The sequence below is a fragment of the Zootoca vivipara genome, chromosome 2, assembly GCF_963506605.1.
Source record: "Zootoca vivipara chromosome 2, rZooViv1.1, whole genome shotgun sequence".
In the NCBI taxonomy this organism is placed as follows: domain Eukaryota; kingdom Metazoa; phylum Chordata; class Lepidosauria; order Squamata; family Lacertidae; genus Zootoca; species Zootoca vivipara.
In genome coordinates this window covers 87,773,554-87,796,742 of record NC_083277.1, presented here as the reverse complement: position 1 = coordinate 87,796,742, position 23,189 = coordinate 87,773,554, and the positions used below count along the sequence as shown (strand labels likewise).

At 39.8% G+C, this 23,189-nt stretch overlaps 2 protein-coding genes across 7 annotated transcripts in view; one reads left to right on the top strand and one right to left on the bottom strand.

Annotated features, from left to right (window-relative positions):
* Positions 1 to 23,189, top strand: part of TBCD (tubulin folding cofactor D) — a 131,874-nt gene that overhangs the window by 36,742 nt on the left and 71,943 nt on the right. The window lies entirely within an intron of this gene.
* Positions 232 to 10,400, bottom strand: ZNF750 (zinc finger protein 750). Of its 2 annotated transcripts, none has more exons than XM_035104651.2 (3): positions 9,898 to 10,400; positions 3,422 to 4,997; positions 232 to 1,142 (listed from the first exon to the last, which is right to left on the bottom strand). In XM_035104651.2, the coding sequence occupies exons 2-3, from the start codon at positions 4,825 to 4,827 to the stop codon at positions 434 to 436; spliced, it is 2,115 nt and encodes a 704-aa protein (XP_034960542.1). In that variant the 5' UTR covers positions 4,828 to 4,997; positions 9,898 to 10,400; the 3' UTR covers positions 232 to 433. The 2 variants fall into 2 exon arrangements, with proteins under 2 accessions (XP_034960542.1, XP_034960543.1); XM_035104652.2 differs by having other exon boundaries at positions 232 to 1,139.

Here is a 23,189-nt window from a genome sequence, read left to right as displayed (position 1 = left end):
AGCATGTTGAATAACAAAAAACTAAACTAAAAATTTTTTTGAACCTTAAGTGAGTCACAAGCAACGTATGATACTCCAATGTCATGGATAAGATAATCTTACTTTATAGTTTACACCATTGGTAATAAAGGTGGATGTAAAAGTCATTCCACCATAGTGCATTTAAGAAACATATCATTAGCTTCAATTTACTTTTAAATGTTCGCTCAAAAAATCAAGATACAGTCAGAAAATAATCAGGATGCTTTAAAACATAAATACAAAATTAACAACAGTTTATATTTACATGTTACAACCTATATGGATCAAATGAGTCTGCCTGATTGGGATAATAGGAATTGGTACTGAAAAACTTGTCTTGGCTTCCTGGTGGATAGTGTGCTTTTAAAAGCACGCTCTTGTATGTAGTTGGTAGTGGATTAAAAGTAAAGTATTACGATACTCTGGTTCTTTTTCTCAGAGTAAATACTCTACTGCAGTCATTTGTTTGCACTCGCTTTGTTCCTTGCTGCAGTTTTGTCACTTGTCTTTGATTGGTCCTTTTTTGTCCTTTTCCTTTTTGACTACTGTGACAGTCCTGAGTATCTGATGGTTCAGGAGCTGAATCTGTATACTGAGAATTGCTGTCCTGATTACTTTTCTGTGGACTCTCTATTTGGACTTTACTAGGACTATAGGCAGCTAACTGACAAAGAGCAACAGCTGCAGTTTGTTTCTGCTCATCACAATGGTCAATTGTCCCAAGTTCCTGAACTTCTTTCCTCTGCATCATGGTAGAGACCTTTTCACAAGAACCTTTGTCCATATGATCCTTAGGGCTGCAGGCCTCAGTTTCCAAATGTCCATTTTCAGTTTTTTGAGGTCCACTGTCTTCAGCTTCATATGATGACCTCTGGAGGGATTGTTTTATGTTGCAGTTGTCTTTTACAGAGAGATTCAGAGGCATTTCCTGAAGTTCCATAAAGTTCTGGTTTTCTACATGGAGCGTGTTTTTGTACATATGTTCATTCACAACGTTTGCATCTGGCTTCTTGGAAAGATTAAGTGGTACTATCCCCGTGTCATCATCAGAATTGGACAGAGGGTCATCGTTCTCATTACTTTCATGCTGTATATTTTCATTTTCATTAGTGACATCACTACTGGGGAAGAAAAGAAAAGAAAAATCATTGAAAAATTCCATTATGTAATTAAAATCCGATATAGGACTAGTATCATATTTTGATTTACATACTGTGGCAGTAAAAGCAATGCAATGAATTGATCTAAAAAGGTATCAGAAGAAATAGTGCTATGGAGTAAATTTGTTACAGTGTTTGGTTTGCACATAAGAAACCTAGTTTTAAATCTCTGTAGAGATGAGCTCTTCTTATATTTTTACTGCAATAAATTAAAATAATTTGTTGTAGCCAACTTAATCTCCTGGAACATATTGAGAAGGAAATATCAATGTTTGAGGTCTATGAGAGCAGGGCACAATAAATTGTGTGCTCTATAGGTATTTTATATTGCAATACAAACAGCTGTTTAAGAGTGACATTAACCCATATGATCATCCTTCTGTAATGAAAATGGTCCCAGGCTGATCCATCACAGGACTTATGAGATCAAATTGTTACACTTCTCTGCCTCGGAGGCCTAGTCCAGATATAAATTCAGAAGTAAAATAAAATAATAAATGTTAGTATTCATTGGAAAGCTGACAGGTTGCTGCAGTGGTCCAGTCTGCACATCATTATAAACCATAGTTAATGATTGACTGTGTATATGTCAATCTCATCTACTTCTCTCTGTTAGTGCACAGGAGAAACAAACAATGACTCCTGGCTTGGTGTTACATTTGGACCAGGGATTTTGGTTTGTTGTGTCCAAAGAGACCATGATCTGTAGCCAAGGTTTGTTCTTGGGCTTTCTGGTTGTGATTGGTTGAAGTGAAACAAACCATAACCTATGGTTTGAGTATAATACGATGGTGCAAATCATGATTTGGTCCTCGTGTGTGCAAACAGAGAAGAATAAAGTGGGCAAGATTGGCAGTTCACTATGTTGTACCATGTCAGGAGGCCATTACCTTCTGTCCTCCTTTAAAGAGTGGGAAAATAATGAGAGATAGAGCTCACCATATCCTTCAGTCTAGGGTTGCCAGTAGACCCTTTGCTTGGAAATTAAACAAATGGTCTGCTGGTTTCTCTTTAAGGTTTCCAGACTCAAAAGAGAGCAGGGCAATTAAAGGCACAGAAGTCCTGTCCTCTATTGAGTCTGGCAACCCTACTTATTGCTTGGGAAAGCAAAAAGGCTTATTTCATATTAAATGGCCTTCCCACTGAGATCATCAGCAGAGGTCTTCCTCTATATCCCACCGCTGTCATGAGTGCAGTTGTTAGGGACATAAGCAGGCCTTTGCCGTTGTAGCTCTTGAACTCATTCCCTCAGGAGATTAGCTCAGTCCCCTTCGACAATAAGAAGTGTTACATTTGCCATGCCTTTGGCTTTATTTTTTTCTGCCTGGTATGTTGCTTTGGCATGGGTTACTTTGTGCTACTGTCTTGGTTTCTTTCTGGTTGGTATTTTATCATTTTAATAGCTCTCGTATTACAGAATTTTAATCCTTTTTTTTATCACATTCAATAGATGAATGTCTGCCTCTACCTGAAAAACAATAACCGAAGGCTATACTGTGCATTCTTTACTCAGGAATAAGCCCCATTAGTTCAATGGAACTTAGTTCTGAGTAAAAGTGCATAACATTACATACGTTGTGAATAGCAACATTCAGATTCAAATATGAAAAACAGCAGAGATGTTAAACACAACAATGATCAGTATAAAAATAAGAGCAAATATCATTTTACTATAATTCTGAATAACCACTATAATTATACCATATCCAAGCATATTTCATCCACTCTTTGTCCACTTCCATATTATTATTATTTTAAAAAAACCCAGCTGTAGGGAACCTTTGCCCCCCCCAGATGTTGCTGAGCCCATCGCCTCTGGCTATTGGCCATACTTGCTGGGACTGAATGGAGTTGTAGTTCAGCAACATCTGGAGGGCCAAAGGTTTCCCACAACCTACTCTAAACTGACACGGCAATCCCAACAAAGTTTACTAAGAAGTAAGCTTTACTGAATTCAATTATATTTACTCGCAGGTAGTGGGGTTATACATAAGTCTCTTTCAATTTGACAGGACTTACTTCTGAGTAGACATGGTTAGGCTTGTACTGCTTGTCACCTGCATACGTCCTACCTGCCTTGGGTTTACAAGTTTGACATGTATTAAAAACTCTCGGGAGTCCTTGTGTGATGTAACCTGAGGACATGTTTGCTCTCTCTCTCTCTAGAGTTTTGAAAACCCCCAACACAAATTAGAAATATCTTTATATATTTTATATATAAATATACTTTATATATGTACCTCCTGGGTGTGTTTCCTCTATCCTCCTTTGTAAGAGGCTGAGTGGATTCATCTGTACTTTTCCTCACAGGTCTGAATGCCGTGCAGTTTTCTTCAGTTTGATTGTACTTGTTAATAGATGAAGACCTGCTAGAAAGGTCAAATAGACCTTCACATCCTTGACTTGTCTGAGTGAAGTTTGTTGGGCTGGGTCTGCCTGGGGACCCTGTTGCTGCACTTCCAGCACGGGGACTCATTTTTGCATTCTCTCTCTCATTTTGTTCCTCTTTGGAATGACCTTTGGCATGTAGCATAGGGCTTTCTTTTTCCAAATCATCTGTTTTTTTGTGAGAATTCAGTGACTGTAACCTGGCAGGGCTTGAAGAAGCTGGATATAGCAAGGTTGTTTCTTCCATTAAATGAGAACCAGAGTCTCTGTTAAGACCTGTAATGTGTGGTAGCCTGTAAAATGCTGATTCTGCTGGTCTACAAAGTCCGTATGGTACTGGGGGATTAGGATGATACTGCTGGAATAAACGGTAGTGTTCATAAGTTGCTGGATTTATTGGTTTAGGAAGTGGTCTAGGGTGAGGAAGAAAATGTCTCTGATCTTGAGAGCTGTAGACAGAGAGCACTGAACTTTCACACTCATGAGAGTTTCCAGGAAGAAAGTAAGGTGCATAAATGGCCAATCCATGCTCATACAATGAAGGTGAATACTCAGGAATCATAGGCTGCATATAAGGTGGAATGGAAGGGAAACCTTTTGTAGGTGGAATTTTATGAGTAAATTCTGGTGCAATAAGTGTGGAAGCTGTTTTCCATGGGTTGTTTGGAGCATGAAATGCTGACTTTGTGTGGATTGAAGGGCCTTTGTTTGAATCAGAAAGAGACGCCAACTGAGATAGCTCAATGCTGTCTTGACTGTGACGATGGTCTCCTACTGGGACAAAAGCAGAAGGTCTTACAATGCCTTCAAGACCAGGCTGTGTGTTGGCTGTGTTTTCTTCTTCATGACCGACAAGAGTTAATTCCTTCTGAATTGATGGTGCTTGCCCATTTACTAATTTACCTGTTGCTTGGTTTTGAACCTCCATGTTTTCCTTGGCATCATCTTTGGGAAAAGCACATTGAGGTTTAGATTCAAGATTTGAGAGGGGTTTAGAGGAGGTTGGTTTGGCTCCAGGTTCCGCCTGATTGTTCTGCTTAGGCTCCAAGGAATTTGACTTTGGACACTTGATAACTCGATCCTGCTCAGACACTAAAGTAATTGAGTTTTTGCAGAGCCCATACTTCATGTGGTTGAAAAGATGTGATTTCTCATTGCAGGTGAAAGGGCATTGAAAACACTTGTACTTGAATGGTTTTCCTGGAGGCCTTGGGATATAATGAGGTTTTTTTGGCTTACGTTCTTTGAGAAGGCTCATCTTTCTGTTTCAGTGATTAGAGTTGGTGTTTTCCTTGCCCTAATTTATAAAATGTGGTTGATATCTTAAGTTTTCCAGATTTACTCCTAACTTTGAGGAGACTCTCAAAAATAATTATTTGAAGCCATTTCTTCTGGAGACATCAGAACAAAACAGCACGCAACAGGAAACTGCAAAACAGAAATTGTAATATTAGAATTTGAGAACAAAACAAATACATATGTCAAATGCTTTTTCAAATGCTGTGTAGCACATCATGAGAAACCACCTGGTTCAAACCAAAAAGTCAATTTCCAACTTGGAAGCCTGTGAGCAGGGCATGATGCTGATGACTATTTCCTGTTTCATGTCTCTGGCATCTGGTATTTTTAGGTTTACTGTCTTGTGAACATGAAGGTCTCATGAGCTGTCATCTATTATTTGACCCGTCCTCTACAAATTTGTAAACCCACTTAAGTTAGAAGCCATTACCTCATCCTGTGGCAGTGGATTCCATAAACCAACTATACACTGTGTGAAATAAATTATACAGTCATACCTCGGTTTAAGTACGCCTCGGTTTGAGTATTTTCAGTTTAAGTACTCCGCGGACCTGTCTGGAACGGATTAATTCACTTTCCATTGCTTTCAATGGGAAAGTTCGCTTCAGGTTAAGTACGCTTCAGGTTAAGTACAGACTTCCGGAACCAATTGCGTACTTAAACCGAGGTACCACTATATATCAAAGAATTAGACTACCAATATTGTAATTTCAATTCCTTATCCTACCATCTAGAATTTATCTTTTTCTCTATTACTGCTTATTGAGTTAACACTTTTCAGTGAGTCGTCCACCTAAATATTTTTTTGGAGGGTACGGTAAGTCATAGCCAATTAAGACCACATTGGTTTATGGGTGAATCTAGGCAGTCATATTGAATTTCATTTGCCATTTTGTTGCCCATTCACCCATGATGGAGAGTTGTTCATCATCTGCATCCTGAATAACATGGCTCCCTCAGCAAACTCGAGAGTCTCATTGCTCACCTAAATTAATGAATTACAAGCATGAGAAAAGTGAAGCTAATGTAGAAGACTCTTAGATGCCTTTGCAAACATGATTATCCTCGGGGAAAGCACACAGGTCTGTAGGTAGAGCTCTAATTAACTGGCCTGAAGTTCAGGGGTGCCTACTACCTGAAATTCCTGTTGGATTAATTAGAGAGAACGCATTCAAACAACAGTGGTGGAACATCCACTTAGGATGTGACAGGGAAAGATGAAAGCAGAGAGAGAGAGAGAACTGTAGGTGGAAGAGACAAGGAGGAGGGAGGGTAGGGCTTGGTAATAGTAGAAGCTTGAGTGCAATCCAGTCCAGCCTGTTGGGGAAAGAGGAAGAGATTCCTTGATGGGGAGAAGGAGGGTGGAGTAGGATTGACTCCATCCTGGAGAACTGACCTAGCTCTGCTATAAAGCAAACAAGTTTCTAAGCAGCCTAAACAAATATTTAAGTACTAACTAGTGTGAGTAACTTTCAACACACCACCACAAGCCAAATTCTGAATGCTTAGAAGAGCACACTCTCCCAAATTTCTTCTTCTAAAGTTTGAGTGTGTAGCTGTTGAAATGACCTTGCATTCTTCGCTGCGCAGCTACTTTTAAGTATGTGTGTGTGTTCCCATATGGCCAGGTATAAATCTGAGTCAAGCATCCACTGATTTATAGGGGCACGATCAACTTGCTTTCCCTTAGAAACCGAAACAAATGGATACTTTTAATACAGGCTGGTGATTTTCTCGGCAGATAAGTCAGACGGGCTTGTATTGACTTGTTCCATTATGTTCGCTGATTCTGAAGGCGTGAGAATCTCTTAGAGTCATGTTCTCATGATTTTATAGGATGTGTTATGGCAAAGATCTAAAAAAGTGATGATTTCATCATGAACTGTAAGCACCATTATCAGAATGATGACTGTTGCAAAACCACGTACAGTATCTCGAGTTACCCGAAACTACACTAATACCACTTGTTAGTTTAATAGGGAAGTCTGATGGCTTTTTATTTTTACTTTTTTATAAAAAAAAACCCCCACCTTGCTTACATTGCTGTTTGAATTAGAGATTAAATTAAAATATTACATGAATTAATGGGAAAATATTCATATGAGGGGACTGTAAGTAATGATAAAAACAAGAGACCAATAGCATGTTAAAATGAACAAATTTATTACAGTTTGGGCTTTCGTCTTTAATCTCATTAGATTTACATAGAAGGCAGCTTCATATATCTGATAAAAAGCTCATGCCATGAAGGTGTGACACATGACTCTTCAGCAGGTAATTATATAAGCAGTTGAGTTTTTGTTTAAAATAATAAGAGCTATATAGCCTTTTAGATTATTTATTTTGTTTGTATTTTTATTATATTATTCAACTAATAATGCATAGATTTATCATTGGTTTAGATTATTAAAAGGAAAGCACAGCCTTTAGTCTTTGTAAAGCACTAAGGGGCGATTGTTAGTGATTTCTGACGGAGTCTGGGATCCAAAGGACTACTTAAAGGATGCTCAAGAGGGATTTTTATCTGTTTATCAGCAGGTCCAACAAACTTAAGTTCCATCTGTTTCAGATGCAGCCATTTAGTATGTGAGTGGCTGCTGGTAGAAAAACATTGGATCCCACCCATAGAAATACAAACAAAATAGAATCATGGTTTGGGAAAATTCTAAATCACATAGTTAATGAATTTAGCTATTTGTTTCTATGCATGCACTGTTTTATTTAGATAGTATTGTAAGAAAATAATCACATTACTTACTATGAAATGAGATTCAGCAACAACAAACAAACCAGTTTTTGGAGAGTGCAGGTTGAATTTTGAGTAATGGCGTAGAACCAAAGACGGAAGAATTGTAACAAACTTGGTGAGTTCAGTTTGTACCAGTTATACCTTTGTGCTAGCTTGTAAGTCTCAGAGCAAATAATGCTTTAAGTTACTGTTGTCACAACAAACTATTCCCCAGGATTACAAAGTTTATAGACTTCAACTGTTTGAATTATACAAATATGTTATATAAGCACAATATTGATATTGCTAGATAAATATACTCATTCGTTTTCCTAGTATGCAGAATGCTATATTATTTTATGGAGGTAGATTCACATTTTAATGAATTAACATTTGCACTGTATGATCTCTACGTGAGAATCAGAAAGCAATATGGAACTATATATGTTTGCTAAAGTGCATTAAAATCAATCCTGGATTTTTATTTTTATTTGCAGGCAAAGTTGTTTTTAGAGGAAAAGTATGCTCCCTTATATCTGAGATTATCAGACTGGATTGAGGTATATCATTCCAACTCAGAAAATTCAGTAACCAAACTTATTTCTGGAAGTATCCGCTTCATTGGTTGTAATGGGAAACACTGGATACGAAGTAACTTTGCTTACTTAGATGGTTAGGATTTATTTACAGTATGTTTAGAATTGCAGCAATAAGCATTCCTATTACTGTACACATTTAATTGGACATAGTGAAGTTTATTAGAATTTTGTGGGGAGGTTTTTGAAGCAAATTGCAGTTGTTGTTTTTGCAAGGCAAATCACTGTGCACTGCAAAATGCCACTTGGTGACTTTTGGACAGGTGTAAGAGATATTTCCTGCGCTCTACTCCTACCCTCCTGGTTGCAATTTCTTTCATATTGTGCTAAACTTGGCTGTCCTTTACTATTATCATTGAACCCAGCAATTGCAGCAAAGATCAACACCACCAGAAAAAGTACACAGTTTCATTTGACTGCAAATTCTTTTTTGTTTCTTTAAAGATGCAAAACCAGCAACATATGGCTATTATAGGTCACATAAAATGAGGACTATTTTTCAGTGAATAAATGTAATTGTTGCTTTATCCTTCTGTGTAGTAGCTTACTTTTTAAAAAATACAAAGGGACTGCTTCAATTTTTTATTTATTTATTGCAGACAATGGTGTAATTATCTTGCTTAATAGTTCAATGCTATGAATGGCTGCGCAACCATTTCTGAAGAACATTAATACGCACACGCTTGGCTGCTGTTGCAGCATTCTTTTTGGTGATATTGATCTGGCTGACGAGTCCTCACTGGGGTGGAGCATTTTGAAGGGCATGCTGTGATTAAAATATTGTGATGTGGCATTATTGCATAACTCAAGATCATGCCATTGTCACCTATCCAGCGTTTTGCAAGAACAAGATTTCTGAGTTTTATTCCACTTTAGATTTTACAGTGATTGACCGTTCTTCCCTTCTGGGCTTTTAATCTTTAAAACTAAAATATCTACTCTTACAAAAAATATGAATTTGTGGATGATAGAGGACAACATAAGGACAGACATGCTATAGAGGTCAAGACGGACTGTGAGGAAGAGGCATTAAGATTCAGATATATCAGTATAGCTAACATCTGGTCCCAATACTAAAAATAAAATTCTTTAAAAATAGCTTAAAACCATTTTGAGCTAATAAGAATAAGTCCCCTTAATCATTTTTGAATGTCTAATAGACAAGTGTAAATTCATTCTCAAACTAGGTCCCCCCCCCTCTTTGGTCCTCTGTATATAAAATAAGTATTTCCATTAACTGAAGACTGAACTAGGACAAATGTAGCAGTAGAATTCTATTTGAGTAAAAGTTAGAAACCTTGGAAATAGTCCTTCCCCTTTTTATTTATTTATTAGAAGTAAATACTCCAGTAGAACAAAACATAATAAGCTGAACATAATAATTTAAACAAGAAACCTAAAATACGTACTTTTAACTTGAAAATAAAGCATGGGTTCTTAATCAAGCTTTCAACCTCAAGGCTGCCATAGTTTTACAGAAAACAAGATTCTTTTTTGGTAGAGAGTAAAATAGTAATTTTTTTAAAAAAAAGTTTTTTAAACTTGCTGAAGAAATGCACCTGCTCGTAGAGGAGTTGCCTTTCTTGAGAGGACAGTAAAACACAAGCACAGGATAACAACTTAGCTAAACATTCCTTAAGTTAGTTGATGGCTTTTCCTTTTCAATCTCTTGTTTTTTTGGTTGCTGGTTTTAAAGTCCACTCACCTGTGAGTTTGGGAACTGAGGTCCACGATGTTCCGAGTTGTTAAACTGTTGCTGTCCGTGTTGAGAGAGAAGTACCTGTTTGCTGCTTGATTAAGTGAAACTGAAGGAGGCTGTTTCAATGGGAGGGACTTAAAAGTGTAGGAGTCGAGCCCTGAGGGTGTAGAGATGCACCTGATATTACTTCAGCCTGAAGCTACAGTTCATGTGTTTCCATCTACTCTTTCATTTGATGTTACTTCACAGCATCTGAGCTATCGAGCAGCAGCACTCTTGCCATGTTTGTGCCCTCCAACAAGCAAGTTTTTGTTTCTCCCACTGAGTTAATAATCTCCTGTCAAGGGGAATGGAACATGGTACAGACACGTTTCTCAGTTTAAGATCTTTTAAACCATTTCTAAGTGAGAAGCAGATTGTCACGAAGGCTTTAAAAGGATATAAAACAGTAGAAGAAATTGTAGGCTGCGGCACAGGACGTTTCTTGGTTTGGGTTTTTTTTTTTCATGTGGTGGATTCCTGAGAACACTTGAATGCTGCAAGATTCCTCCTCCTCCTCTCCCCCTCCCCTCCCTGCAGTTGTCCTCATGATAACTTCTGCCTGGGAACGGCGAGACAGAACTAACTCAAAGCCTACTTGCTGTAGAAACCTGCCAAAGCTTGCCAGGAATCGGCAGCCAATTGCATTGTAATGGAAAGGAGTCACCTCTGTAGGAAACTGAATATTTGCTTAGTTTCTCTCTTCAGTAGTTCGACTTCCCAGCCACTGAACACACTGCATGGTGATTGTACTGTTATCGTTTGATAACTCTCCACCACATGTGAGAGAAGTGGGGGGTCAGTACACCATTGTAAAATAAATAAATAATAATAACTGGCTGCAGATTGGGCTTCCTTACTCAGCCCCATTCAGTCATGCCGTTTCTGCCTTTCCCCCCACGTGACTGTCACTGACTCTTCTCTTTCCCCTGTTTTTGGGCTGTGGGCTATCCTAGTTGTATTTTGAACACTGGGCTAGAGCCACAAGTAACACTATTGGACAGGGCAGCATGATGGAGGCTACCTGCATGACTCTCTTAACCTTCTAAGATCCAGTACCATTGCAAGTAAGACGAGAGCTCCATGTAGTACAGTCAGTGTGCAAAGTGTTTTGGCAACTATGCACAGGGGTCTCACCTCGTAGAATTGGTAATATGCTTTGTTACTTGTATACAGTTATTACATGGTAAGCTGACTAAGTGAGTACTAAATTACAAGGCTATAGCTGTGAATGAGTAAGACTAAGGGTTTTTTGTTGTTGATTTTATGATAATTTTATATGGTTTTTAGATCAGTCTACACCCAAAGTGAAGGCACGATCCATTTTGCTAACCATGCACAATGTATAATCTGAAAATTGTTTGTTTCAAATTGCATAATTTGAAAGTGTTTGTTGTTAATTGTATATGAAACTCACCCTGTGTTTTCAAAAACTGTGTTGTTTAGTAGTAGATTTTATTTTATTTTTTCAAAATCTCCTCCTTTCATGCACATTAAAGGCGCCTGCTACAGCAGTGTTTGTAAGGTGAGAGAGAGAGAGACAGTGAGAGAGAGAATGCATTTTGGTTACTGAAACAAATGAGCCAATGCTACCTTGCCTCTGTTTAGTGCAGGCATCCCCAAACTGTGGCCCTCCAGATGTTTTGGCCTACAACTCCCATGATCCCTAGTTAACAGGACCAGTGGTCGGGGAAGATGGGAATTGTAGTCCAAAACATCTGGAGGGCTGAAGTTTGGGGATGCCTGGTTTAGTGCCTAGGTGATTAGCTGTGGCAGGATGAAGATGTCCACCTGGAAGCCCATCCAAATTCCCATCCTGTTGAAAGTAATGAAATGTGGGTGGACAATACTTGCATCAGGATGCAGATGCAATCCATCTGTACTTACTATGGATGTGCATCTATATTCTGTCTCAACTAGTTACATGTAGGGCGGCCAAGAGGCGAGTAGAGAGGGTACTGATCCACAACCAGCAAAAGCACCCGACTTTCATTAAGTTTTTGTGTGATTTTTTTTTTGCAGCACTAGTTATGGGATTGGAAACGGAAACTTCACCTTAACTTAATTCCTTGTGGTCTATCACAGTGGACACTAAGGCAAAATGTGTCCTCTACTTTAAAAACAACTCAGTATGAATTGTACATTTATGTGTATATTTATGAATTCTGTATTCTATGCCGCGTCCTGATATGCCAGCCCCTGCTCATTGGCTTCTCTTACTTTGACAGATGTTCTGCACACACTTATTTAAAATTTAGCATTGTAGCCATAAGTAGTATGTGTATAGGTTTTTTAAGGCTGGTTGAAATACTTCTGAAGCTGAAGTTAATGTCCAGTACACAATTCTGTATTTGTCCACCCCACACTAGAACTGTCAAGAGGGGAAGCTGCATTTGTTCCATATGAGATCTCCCTTGGTTCCTTAATTTCTCTCCTTTACAAGTAAAAAGGTGTAAAAACAGGTCTCTGAGAAGGTTGCCACTGAAAGCTAAAACTGTAAGTTTCTTTGTCAAAATGGAACTATTCAGATCTATTCCAAGGGATTACAGGGTATTAAGGATCAAGACATCAACCGGAGGTCAGGCACCAGATAAAATGTTCAAGGATCATAGAATCCTAAAATTGTAGCATAGAGTTGGAAGGGACCCCAGGGGTCATCTAGTCAAACCCCCTGCAATACAGGAATCTCAGGTAAATGATACATGACAGTTGGCCATCTAACCTCCACTTAAAAACATCCAAGGAAGGAGAATTCACCACCTCTCATGGAAGTCTGTTCCACTGTCAAACAGCTGTTACTGTCAGAAAGTTGTTCCTTATGTGTAGTTGGAATCTCCTTTCTTGTAACGTGAAGCCATTGGTTCAGGTCCTACCCTCCAGAGCAGAAGAAAACAAGCTTGCTCCATCTTCCATGTGACAGCCCTTTAGATATTTGAAGATGACTATCATATCTCCTCTCTGTCTCCTCTTTTCCAGGCTAAACATACCTAACTCTCAACTGTTCCTGGGTTTCCAGACCCTTGATCATTTTGGTCGTCCCCCTCTGCCCACGTTCCATTTTGTCAATATCCTTCTTAACTTGTGGTATCCAGAACTGGACACAGTACACCAGGTTGGATCTGACCAAGGCAGAATAGACACTAGACTTCTGCATGGTCTTAGCAATCGCACCATCCTTTTCTAAACGGTCACAGACCGACTGTTTAATTTTCTGTTCTAGGACCTTTCCTGGTATCGATGTAAAGCTCCCCGGTCATAGGCAAGTGCAGAGTAAGAGCCAGGCAGAAGATTTAGTTCAAGCAGAAAGGGCTTGATGGTGATCATGATCTGAGGGAGCAGGAGAATAAGTAGAATGCTTGTTCTCAAAGAGAAGATGGATGGACTAATCGACTGACCTAGCCTGCTGATTCACTTGGAGAGTCAGATGACAGTAGGCTAGGAGATCTGCTACTTCTTTTCTGGTTGGAATGACAGCCTAGAGGTCTGCCTTTTCCTTAAGGTCTTGTCTTTGTGGCCTGTTAAGGACTCAAAGTGCTGGAGGTGCAGAAGGCAAGCTACTAGAGGCCCTGGTTTGAGATCCCCTACTGTGCCTTGCACAGTGTAGGCTTGTGAACCTCTCCTAATAATATAGGGTGGGATTTAACTAATGAGCCCCGCCAGTAGAAACCCATGCAAGGACTTCCTCTAGTGCAACTGTGCTTTCTCCCTTCTCATGTGCCCCATTGGCTGTGGGGGAGGGTCGAGAGAACCCCCAGAACAGCATGGGAGGAAGGAGAGGGCATTGTTTCATCATGTAAGCAGACATGTTTGTGTTAAGAGGGCATTCTGCTGAGTGAATTCCTCCCCACTGTATTGTCAGTTCCCTTCTTGTTATGCATGTGAACAATGATATGATTTGTTGTTGTTAACAATACATTCTAGCATCTACTTTCTACATAATATAAATAAATTCTAAGGTGTTTTCACAGCAGACTGGCAACTGAGAGTCCCCAGAGTTTTTAAGGTGGATATACTGTTGATAGACCCAGGTGGCGGTGTGGTTAAACCACTGAGCCTAGGGCTTGCTGATCAGAAGGTCGGCGGTTCGAATCCCTGTGACGGGGTGAGCTCCTGTTGCTTGGTCCCAGCTCCTGCCAACCTAGCAGTTCGAAAGCATGTCAACATGCAAGTAGATAAATAGGAACCGCTACAGCAGGAAGGTAAACGGCGTTTCCATGTGCTGCTCTGGTTTGCCAGAAGCGGCTTTGTCATGCTGGCCACATGACCTGGAAGCTATACGCCGGCTCCCTCGGCCAATAATGCGAGATGAGCGCGCAACCCCAGAGTCGGTCACAACTGGACCTAATGGTCAGGGGTCCCTTTACCTTTACCTTTATACTGTTGATAGACAGGTGATGGCCATTTTAAGTGTGTCCAGTTGAAATGCACTCACCAATGCACAGGTGCTTTTGGATCCAGAAGAAGGCAGAACAGGGGTGGGGCGTTTGCTTATACAGTACGTGCTCCGCCGATGCACACGGGGCTGGGAACAGAACCCCTGCACGAAATGGTCACTGCCTGTACTGTCAAGCCCACAAAAGCTTGCATGATCATCCTATCCAACAAGTACATTTTCTGGAGCCCATGCTCATAATCCCCCACATACACACACACATCCATCCATCAATCCATCCATCCATCCATCCATCCATCCTATGGTTTGATTGGGGATAGAGGTGGTAGGAGGATCTGTAGTGAACTTATAAAGATACAGTACTTGTCACTATTCAACACTGGAATGCCATTGTTCTACACCTTGCCTTTCAAAATTTCTTCATTAGCCTTACTGCAGACCACAGTTGTCAGCTCTAAGCCTGAGCATCCACTGCAGCTTTCTTTCATCCTAAGCACCTTTCCCACTGTTTACCTTCTAAAATCCTCTTGCATGTAAAAAAGGGTTGCTTGCCTCATCCTGTCAGCTTTATTAATCCTATTATCCATTTGTCCTTTTCCATTGACAAAGGACACCCCCACATTCCCCCCTCTCCCCTTTTGACTCCACATGTTGGCACACTGAATATTATTCATCAACTCCTTGCTGTAAATTTTAAATGGACTGGAGAAGGGACTGGTGTTTAGAAAATCAGTAGTTGACAATAGTAGGTCAATTCCTTTGCTCTACTGATAGTGTCTTGTTCTTGACCTCAAGATGGTTCAGTTTTTTGTTTGGGGGGGGTAGGGATATGATTGGGCAGGTGTGACTTGTGCTTGGGACCCCAAAGGACCTGATGAGGCTTGACAACCCTTGCTGTATACTCTGTAAGTTTGTCTATTTTAGTTTTCTTTGTTTCTTGCGCTGTTGAATCTGAGGGAAGCCAGGGTAGTGATGTTGGCCTCTGGGCATGATCCTAGTGCAGCAAAGAGCTTATTAAAAGCCAGCCACTCCCTGGAAGTGGTAGCTGCTAGGCAGACCTGCTCAACTGGGCTGTAGCTGAAGTAGAGCAGAATGTGCAGGTGCAGCAGGCATTGTATTAAACTGGAGGCAATAGAGTAAAATACCTGGATATGCAAGTTCAGGGAGTAGAGCCTTGGAGACAGGATGCTTCTTGTTTTCTTCACTAATGAATATAACTGGTCCTGGTCAAATTGATACTGGCAGCTGTTTTTCCATTGTTGGGGTGAATTTATTGTCCTCTCATCTAGTGTTGTATAATTATTACAAGCATGTAGACCAGTCACCTGATAGGTGACACCCATTAAAAGAAGATGAACGCAATAGTCATATTGGAGGCGATATAATTCCAGGCTTGATGCAACGCTGATTGTTATCATTGTTATTCTCCTAACAGTGCGGCACTTGAGATGAATTAATGCCAGCATATTTGGAGTGTCATTTGGAAAAGTGGTGTCTATCTTTCTTCTTCTTTTTAATCAAAGCTGCTATGCTTTAAAGTACACAGGTTCCACTATGTAGCTAAGGACCTGTATCACTTAAAACAAACTTTAGCTTCCGAGTTTGAGAAAAGGCATTCAGAATGTTTTGGTAGTACAGTATCTGTTCTTCCCAGATGTGTCTGAGAAACTGCACCCTCTCAAAGAAAGAGTATTTTCATTAGTATAAATTCTGGAGACGTGTGAAATATATTGGAAGTTCAGTTTTACAGAAAATAACATTATCACAGGCATGGGACTTCTTTAGAAGAATGTAGCCACATTTCAGCTTGTTGTCTGTTCCCATATATAATCTTGTCTAGATGGTAGTTTCTTACTCCTTCAGGAGATCCATTTTATATTACAGCATTACCTTAGATAAATAGGAGAAACTAGTTTAATAACTCGCTGTACCCCTAAACTTGCAAAAAATTTACACAATCTCTTTTTAAGTGTCCTCTCAGTTCTGTTTGCATAATTGCTGACTTTCATTTAACACCTTTTGAGACACTCTTTTGTCCTTCCTAATGACTTCTAATCTCCAAATTTGGTGGCATGTTACAAGTCAGAGCAAGTTGGCTAGATAATACCCTGAGTTACTAGGTACTGTAGTACAAAGGTTTTCTATTGGGGGAAAAAAAATACGTCTTGAGTTATCTTAAATTTTCTGACATGGAACATAAGAATTAAGTTGTGGATTACTTGTAGCTGAGGCTTACTGCTGGATGATTTGAGAATCAGTATGTTGGTCTGCTAGTGCTTTTCCTATTTAACATTAGTTAGCAGGGTGCTGTATGCTGTAAAGACACGGGATAGGATCACTGAATTTCTTAGCCATGAAACTTTGAGATGGAGTGTTAAGAGATGCTGTGTCTCTTAAGCATGATGCTAGAGATGGTCCCCACTTCTCTTGTTGACAGGCTGACCAAGAATAGGCAAAATGAATATTGAACATACAGAAAAAGAAAGCAGACTGAGATGAAAGAACCACAGGGCAGGTGATAACCAGATGTTGTTGGACTACAGCTCAGCTAGCATGAGCAGTGGTCCAAGACTATTTGACTTGCACAGCTAATGATCAGCAGACAAAACTAACCAAGTTACAATCATGTTGGTGAGGATTCTTTGCTTCCAAACTTAATTTATTCCACTTGTAATGATCAGTAAGCATTGATACACTGCACTACCTATTTATGTACCGTATATTCCGGTGTATAAGACGACTGGGCGTATAAGACGACCCCCAACTTTTCCAGCTAAAATATAGAGTTTGGGATATACTCGCCGTATTAATAAAACGACCCGGCGTATAAGACGACTCCTGACTTTTGAAAAAAATTTCCTGGGTTAAAAAGTAGTCTTATACGCAGGAATATACTGTATATGTCCTGCTCCCAATTCCTGCTAATTACGTAGATTGGTTTCTATGTTCCATGGAAGCAGTGAAAGGAGTTGTATGTTCCCCATAATTTCAGTACTTTTACAAAGAGTGGGGGTGCATTTCTGCCACTTCATTAGGATAAATATACATACAATTTTTTTGTTCAATAAACAAGGCATGTGGAAGTACATTTTGCTCATACAATCTTTTCTCTCTTTTACCACTTCTGTGAATTAGCCAACATGGCCTTTAATGGAATAGCTATGAGTTGGGAGTCTTTCCCTTGCTCCTTTTCTTTCCGTTGCACATTGTGTAAAGTTTGTCCAAGGTTCAGCACGCAAGCATAGGGGTTCCCAAATTTTGGCTTGGTCTGAATTCTCTTGAAAGGATAGCTGGTTTCTTCCCATTCCTGGGAAGCTTCTGCAGAAGGCAATAGCACTGGGATGTGTTTTTGTATTAAAAGGAAGGGAGAGCCACCTTTAGCTTCCTCCACATTCTGCCTGCAGAAAGGGAGGGTAGTTCTCTTCCATGGCCAGGGCTTTTGCTTGAAGGGAGTCACTTGTGGCTGCTGAGGAGATAAATTAATTTATGGTCCCCTGCACATGCATAAAAAGGCAGAACATTATGCCCTCTAGAAAAGCGGCCTTCCTAGATGCTAGGGGTCATAGAGCAAACCTGGAAGAGATTGTATTGTACAGGATCTGAACTAAGAATGTTTATCTGATTAGACAATCTCTCTTTTAAACAAAAAAACAAAAAACCTTTTGGCAGATTCACAGAACTTATTAAGCACAAGGAAGCACATTTAAATGTTGCTTGCTGGAGAAAGGACTTGGCTACATAGAATGCTATGGGCGGTATTCAATTAAATCCTTTGGCTAGCACCTCAATGTTCTAGAAATTCGTTGGGGATTATTGATTTTGCTTTTCCTTTCGTAGCTTTATTTAGAAAATGTTATAATGCTCATGGTTGACTGTTGTTCAGAAACTGAGTTAAAGAACACAAGGAAAGGATGCTTTTCTCATTACAGTGGTGCCTCGACTTACGAATTTAATCCATTCCGAAGGCACCTTCGTAAGTCGAAAAACGCCATTGGAAACGCGATTTCCCACAGGAATGCATTGGAAATGAAAAAATTCGTAAGTCGAAGCAACCCTATCTAAAATTCCGTAAGTCGAAAAATCCCTATCTAAAACCGCCGCGGTTTCCCCCCGGATGTTGAGACATTCGTAAGCGTGTCGCCATTACCCCCATTCGTAAGTCAAAAAATTCGGTTGTCGAGTTGTTCGTAAGTCGAGGTATCATTGTACATTAAAAAGGTCTTTCTGAACTCTATAGTGATGGGAAGGCAGAAGTTGTTTCTGTGTTTCATGGGATTCAAAGCAGAGCGTCCTATTGCAACCTGTAGTTAATGTTGTTAAGTTAAGGAGGGTGGGATAGAACAGGTGCTCATTAATACCTCTAGGCTACATGTACAGGTGACTGCATTTTTAAAAAAGAATGTGCTGAAATTCAACAGGTGAATCTGGATTCTGTCAGTTTTCCATGTACAATATATGCAACCTGCTAATCACATAACAATTCTTTTAATTTGAAAACTGGTGATTATGATAATGTTTTTGGTTATGTCAAATTGATTATGTATATCTTTACCACCACATAAAAAGTTAATGGTACTTTTTTGATTTTGATAATAAGAGTGTGAATGGTTTCGAAATGAACTGTGAATGTTTGAACAGTTGAGTTGAGTATAACATTATTTTGAGAGGATATTACAGAGAGGCTTATTCTGGGTTAAGATCGTTTTTTGGTCTGGATACCTTCCCAAGTTCAAAATAGCTAATAGCATATATCACCCAAAAGAAAAGAACCAACACATTTTTACTACACAAGCCTGGGTAAATTAATGTACATAATATACGGTATCTCAAATTTTACTTCTGTCCATCCTTCCAGCACGAAATGTGTGCATGCACACGCACATATTTTGACAGTGTCTTAGATAGAGGCAGACATTCTTCTTAGGGGGCAACAACAGAATGGACTAGTGAATAAAACTTGTATGTCATGATATGTGAGAGCCAGGCCTCCAAAGCAGCTTAATTGTTAGAGCCAGCATACCTTGCTTAGTTGCTGAATGTGTTTTGGGTTATCATAACCGCAGACTCAAAGTTTTCTCAATACTCACCCTACCTTATTTTCTTCTGATCCTTTGAACGGTCAGCTGCCCATATCCTGGTGTCAGAAATTCTGTGATACTCCTGACTAGTTATATTTGCTTAAGGCTTAAAATGCATTGCTCAGAGTACACCTACTGAAATCCTTAGAGTTGAGTTACTGGAGTTCATTCAAATCTTCTTTCATTGGTTATAGGCAATAACCATACAAAAAGTGACATGTGTTGATAAACTCTATGGCCATGTTTGGATATTTTGCTATACCATGGCTTAATGCAATGGAAATGAGCTTAGCCACCTCCCAACCTTGGGAATCTTTGCACTTTCAGTCCTGTTATCTGAAGGAAAAAAACTATGGCTGACATTAATTATGGCTATTTTAAAAGAAGCCGCCTTCAAAACATGGTTTCTGAAGCAGGCTTGTTTAAACTAACCATACTTTATATTTACCCATAGTTTCCAGTTAGGATGATGTAGGAAGCTGTGGTTTGTTAAAAGCAGAAGTGAAAGGTTCTGAATTGCCACTCTTGTCTATATGGGAGGAGAAGAGGGGAGAGGAGAGTGCTTGAGCATGGGGAAAAAATAACCATGCCACACTAAACCATTGTTTAAGGTAAGTTCCATACATGGCCTACATAATCAACAACTTTATTATGATGTGGAATTGCTTCTTGAGATGCCTAAGCTTTTCTTGAGGTACAAAACATAGTAGCTCCTGCCTGACACCTCTCATCTATGTTTCCCAAGATGAAGAATCGTGTAATGATCAATAGAGCTTTTCTTTCTACTCTTGTTAGAAAAACCAACATTTCCCCCTGGTTTTAAGTCTGAGGTGGAAAGTACAGCGTAAACAGTAATATCAGTAGCAGTAATGTTTAATCTTCACAAGAAGAAATTTACAGCAGATTTTCAAAAACTGCCTCCAGGGGCTTTTTTGTGTTCTTGTATAACCAGTTAAATCCATTTTTTCACCAGTTTATTCAACACACTTGAGAACAAGTCAAACTACATTTTTCAGGACAGTTTTAGTGCTGTCAGGTTGTTTTATTTTCTTTCAGCAAACAAAAAAGAGAATACCAAACTTTAGGTCCTGCGATGTGGTTTTTCCCATGCAGGGTAATCTTAAAAGCAGTTTCTTTGTCCTCCTTAGACTGTGTTTTTTCATCTTAGGCAATGCAATGGGTATATATATAGATGACTTATTCTTATTATTCTTATTATTATTAAATTTACATCCCACCTTTCATCCAGGGACCTGAAGGTGGCACACCCTTCCCATTTATCCTAATTTTATCCTCACAACAGCCCTGTGAGGTACTTTAAGGTGAGCAGTAGTGACTGCCCCAAGGTCGCTCAGTCCTGCCTGAGTGGGGATTTGAACCCTGGGCTCCCAGGCCATAGTGTGACACTCTAACCACTGCTCCACACTGGTAAAAATGACTTTTTCCAATGCTGAATTGGTACTAGCCCTGTTCTGTTACAATAAAGCATTATTCTCCACCAGTGCAAATAACAGATCTGTGGCAGCTAATTCTATTCATGCTTTTTCCAATTTTCTGCTATTGTCTTTCCTGCTGGTCGGAAGAGTTGGGGGAGATAACTTATCCTTGAAAGGGACTGTCTTTGCATCAAATTTTGAGTGCACTGTAATATGTTAAAAAATATTACATGTGTCGTGAAGAACTCCTCTACACTCTGTGATACCATAGGCATTAGCTGGTTCATACTTGTATGCCATATGATGTTTTTTGCAAAGGAATCTCTAAAGTTACTACAAGCTAATACCTTAAAAAACAGGACCACAGGGAATAATCCAAGAGTACAGTGATTTGTATTAATCCCCAGACATGAATGCTCGACTTAATGGTCTCAAAGTTGATAGAGAGGCTAATAAAACAAAAACAAAAAACCTTGATGTACAGTGCTTTCAAGTCTCAAAAGTGCTTCACATAGTTGCAGTCATTAGGACAGTAGTATTATCCTTTCAGTTCAGATGTGAGGACTGCGAGAGGGCAGCTTGCCCAAGGCTGTCTATTGAGATCATTGCATAGGTGGGATTCCAACCAGAGAATTTCCAGTTTGTGGCGTGAACTGCAATCCTAACTCTACCTACCTGGTAGTAAGCTCCATTGAATTTAGTAGGAAGAAGGCATTGTACAGTAGGATTGCACTGTGAAGTCTCTGAGCCACTACACCACACCACACCACACCACACCACCTCTGTGAGGAAGTTTCCAATTGTAATTGAACACATTACAAGCCTGTGTTGTGCACTTTCTATGTTTTGTGTTGTGTTGGCATCTGTCTGCCTTGAGAGACAATGGAGTGTGTCTCCGGGGGTGTGTGTGTGTTGTTGTAGGGTGGACAAACTACCCTAGAAGGGGCATGACGTGTCCCTCATCAGAATGTGTACCTCCTAAAACTGAAATATTTGAAGCTTTTGCCTCTCCCCCCCCCCTTGGCCCTCACCTGTTCACCACAGAAAGAAGGGGAAGTATAAGAGTTAAGTGACTTTTATTTCCCCTGCAGGCTGTTATTTCTGTAGGCTACAGCAGTTGATTAAATTACATACTGTTCAGTAAGCAGTATGTTTGAACTATATTACCTGACTGGCAGATGCCAAGAGAAAGCCTTGTAGGGAAACCTGTGCGGTTGGTAGGTTTTGGCAGCGGACCATTGGAACTGTGTGAAAGGTTTAATTTAGAAGCTTCCTCAGCCTCGCCAAAAAAGAAGAAGAAAAGTAAAACTGTAAGACCGTAGGGTTGCTGTTTAGTGTATTGCTGTTGTCTTGTATAGTCCTTAGTTTCATTGTGTTACACACCCTTTATATAATTTCAACCTTTTGTGCATGATTCCTTAAAATTAGAATGAAATACAGGAGGTGGTTTGAAAGCCAGTTATTACATTGATGCTTTTTTTTATTGCTATCTTAATTCCTCTTTGGAAACTTCAGAATTATTTGCCACAGTGGTTTCTGTTTTTGTTTTCCTGGAAGGGAGTTCCATGGTTCAGCTTTCTTCAAGTGAGGTACAGATACTGGTTCTGAAGGTATCATGATACAGCCTCCTTATTTTTGGCAGAATTTCCTGATCCAGCAGCTCCAGAACAGTTGTAGGAAATCCATGGACCATATTCTGCCCACCAGGCTGTTGCAAGTAGCCCACCAGCCCCTGGCAAGATTGGGTGCCTCTTCTCCCCATCTCAGCATTGGGCTGAGAAGAGAGATTTGAACCTCAGCACAGTAATGGGCAATATGAAATGCCTTCTTTGGTCTGCCCTGAGTCAGCTTCAGATCAGGCTCATTATAAAGCAGTTTTGCACATTGAACTGATAAATAATAATAAGCATATGCTTTTGAGGAAAGGAGAAGTTACCAGTTTGATTTGATGAGAAAATTTGAACAGATACTTAACTTGCATTAAAATGAACGAGATCCAAAAGTATTTAACTTTGGCGAAACTGTGCAGTACATGTGTCTAGCAACTATTACTTAGAGCAGGAATGGGGAACTGGATGTGGATTGTAGGCCTGAGCATTATCTCCCCCACGCTTACAGACCATGTCACCTTTTTTGCTTGTATGGCTCTTGTACAAACAATCAATTGATCTTTACATTTTTACACTTCCAATCAGCTCATTGGTGGTGTCTGCAACCCCCCCCCCCAACCTTTTGGTTTGGCCAAGTCTCGCCAACACCAGTAGAAGGTGTAGAAGCGGGTCAAGTACAGAATATGCCAACTCTGCATCTCAAGAGGGAGCAAGATACACTCTGCTTGAGGAAGGGAGTTAA

What these genes read in the sequence shown, in the direction of transcription:
- ZNF750 (XM_035104651.2), bottom strand. Translation starts at nt 4,827, where the DNA reads ATGAGCCTTCTCAAAGAACGTAAGCCAAAAAAACCTCATTATATCCCA. An exon ending in AGAGGAAACACACCCAGGAG is followed by an intron (nt 1,143 to 3,421) that starts GTACATATATAA and finishes TTTCTTCCCCAG; the next exon opens with TAGTGATGTCACTAATGAAA.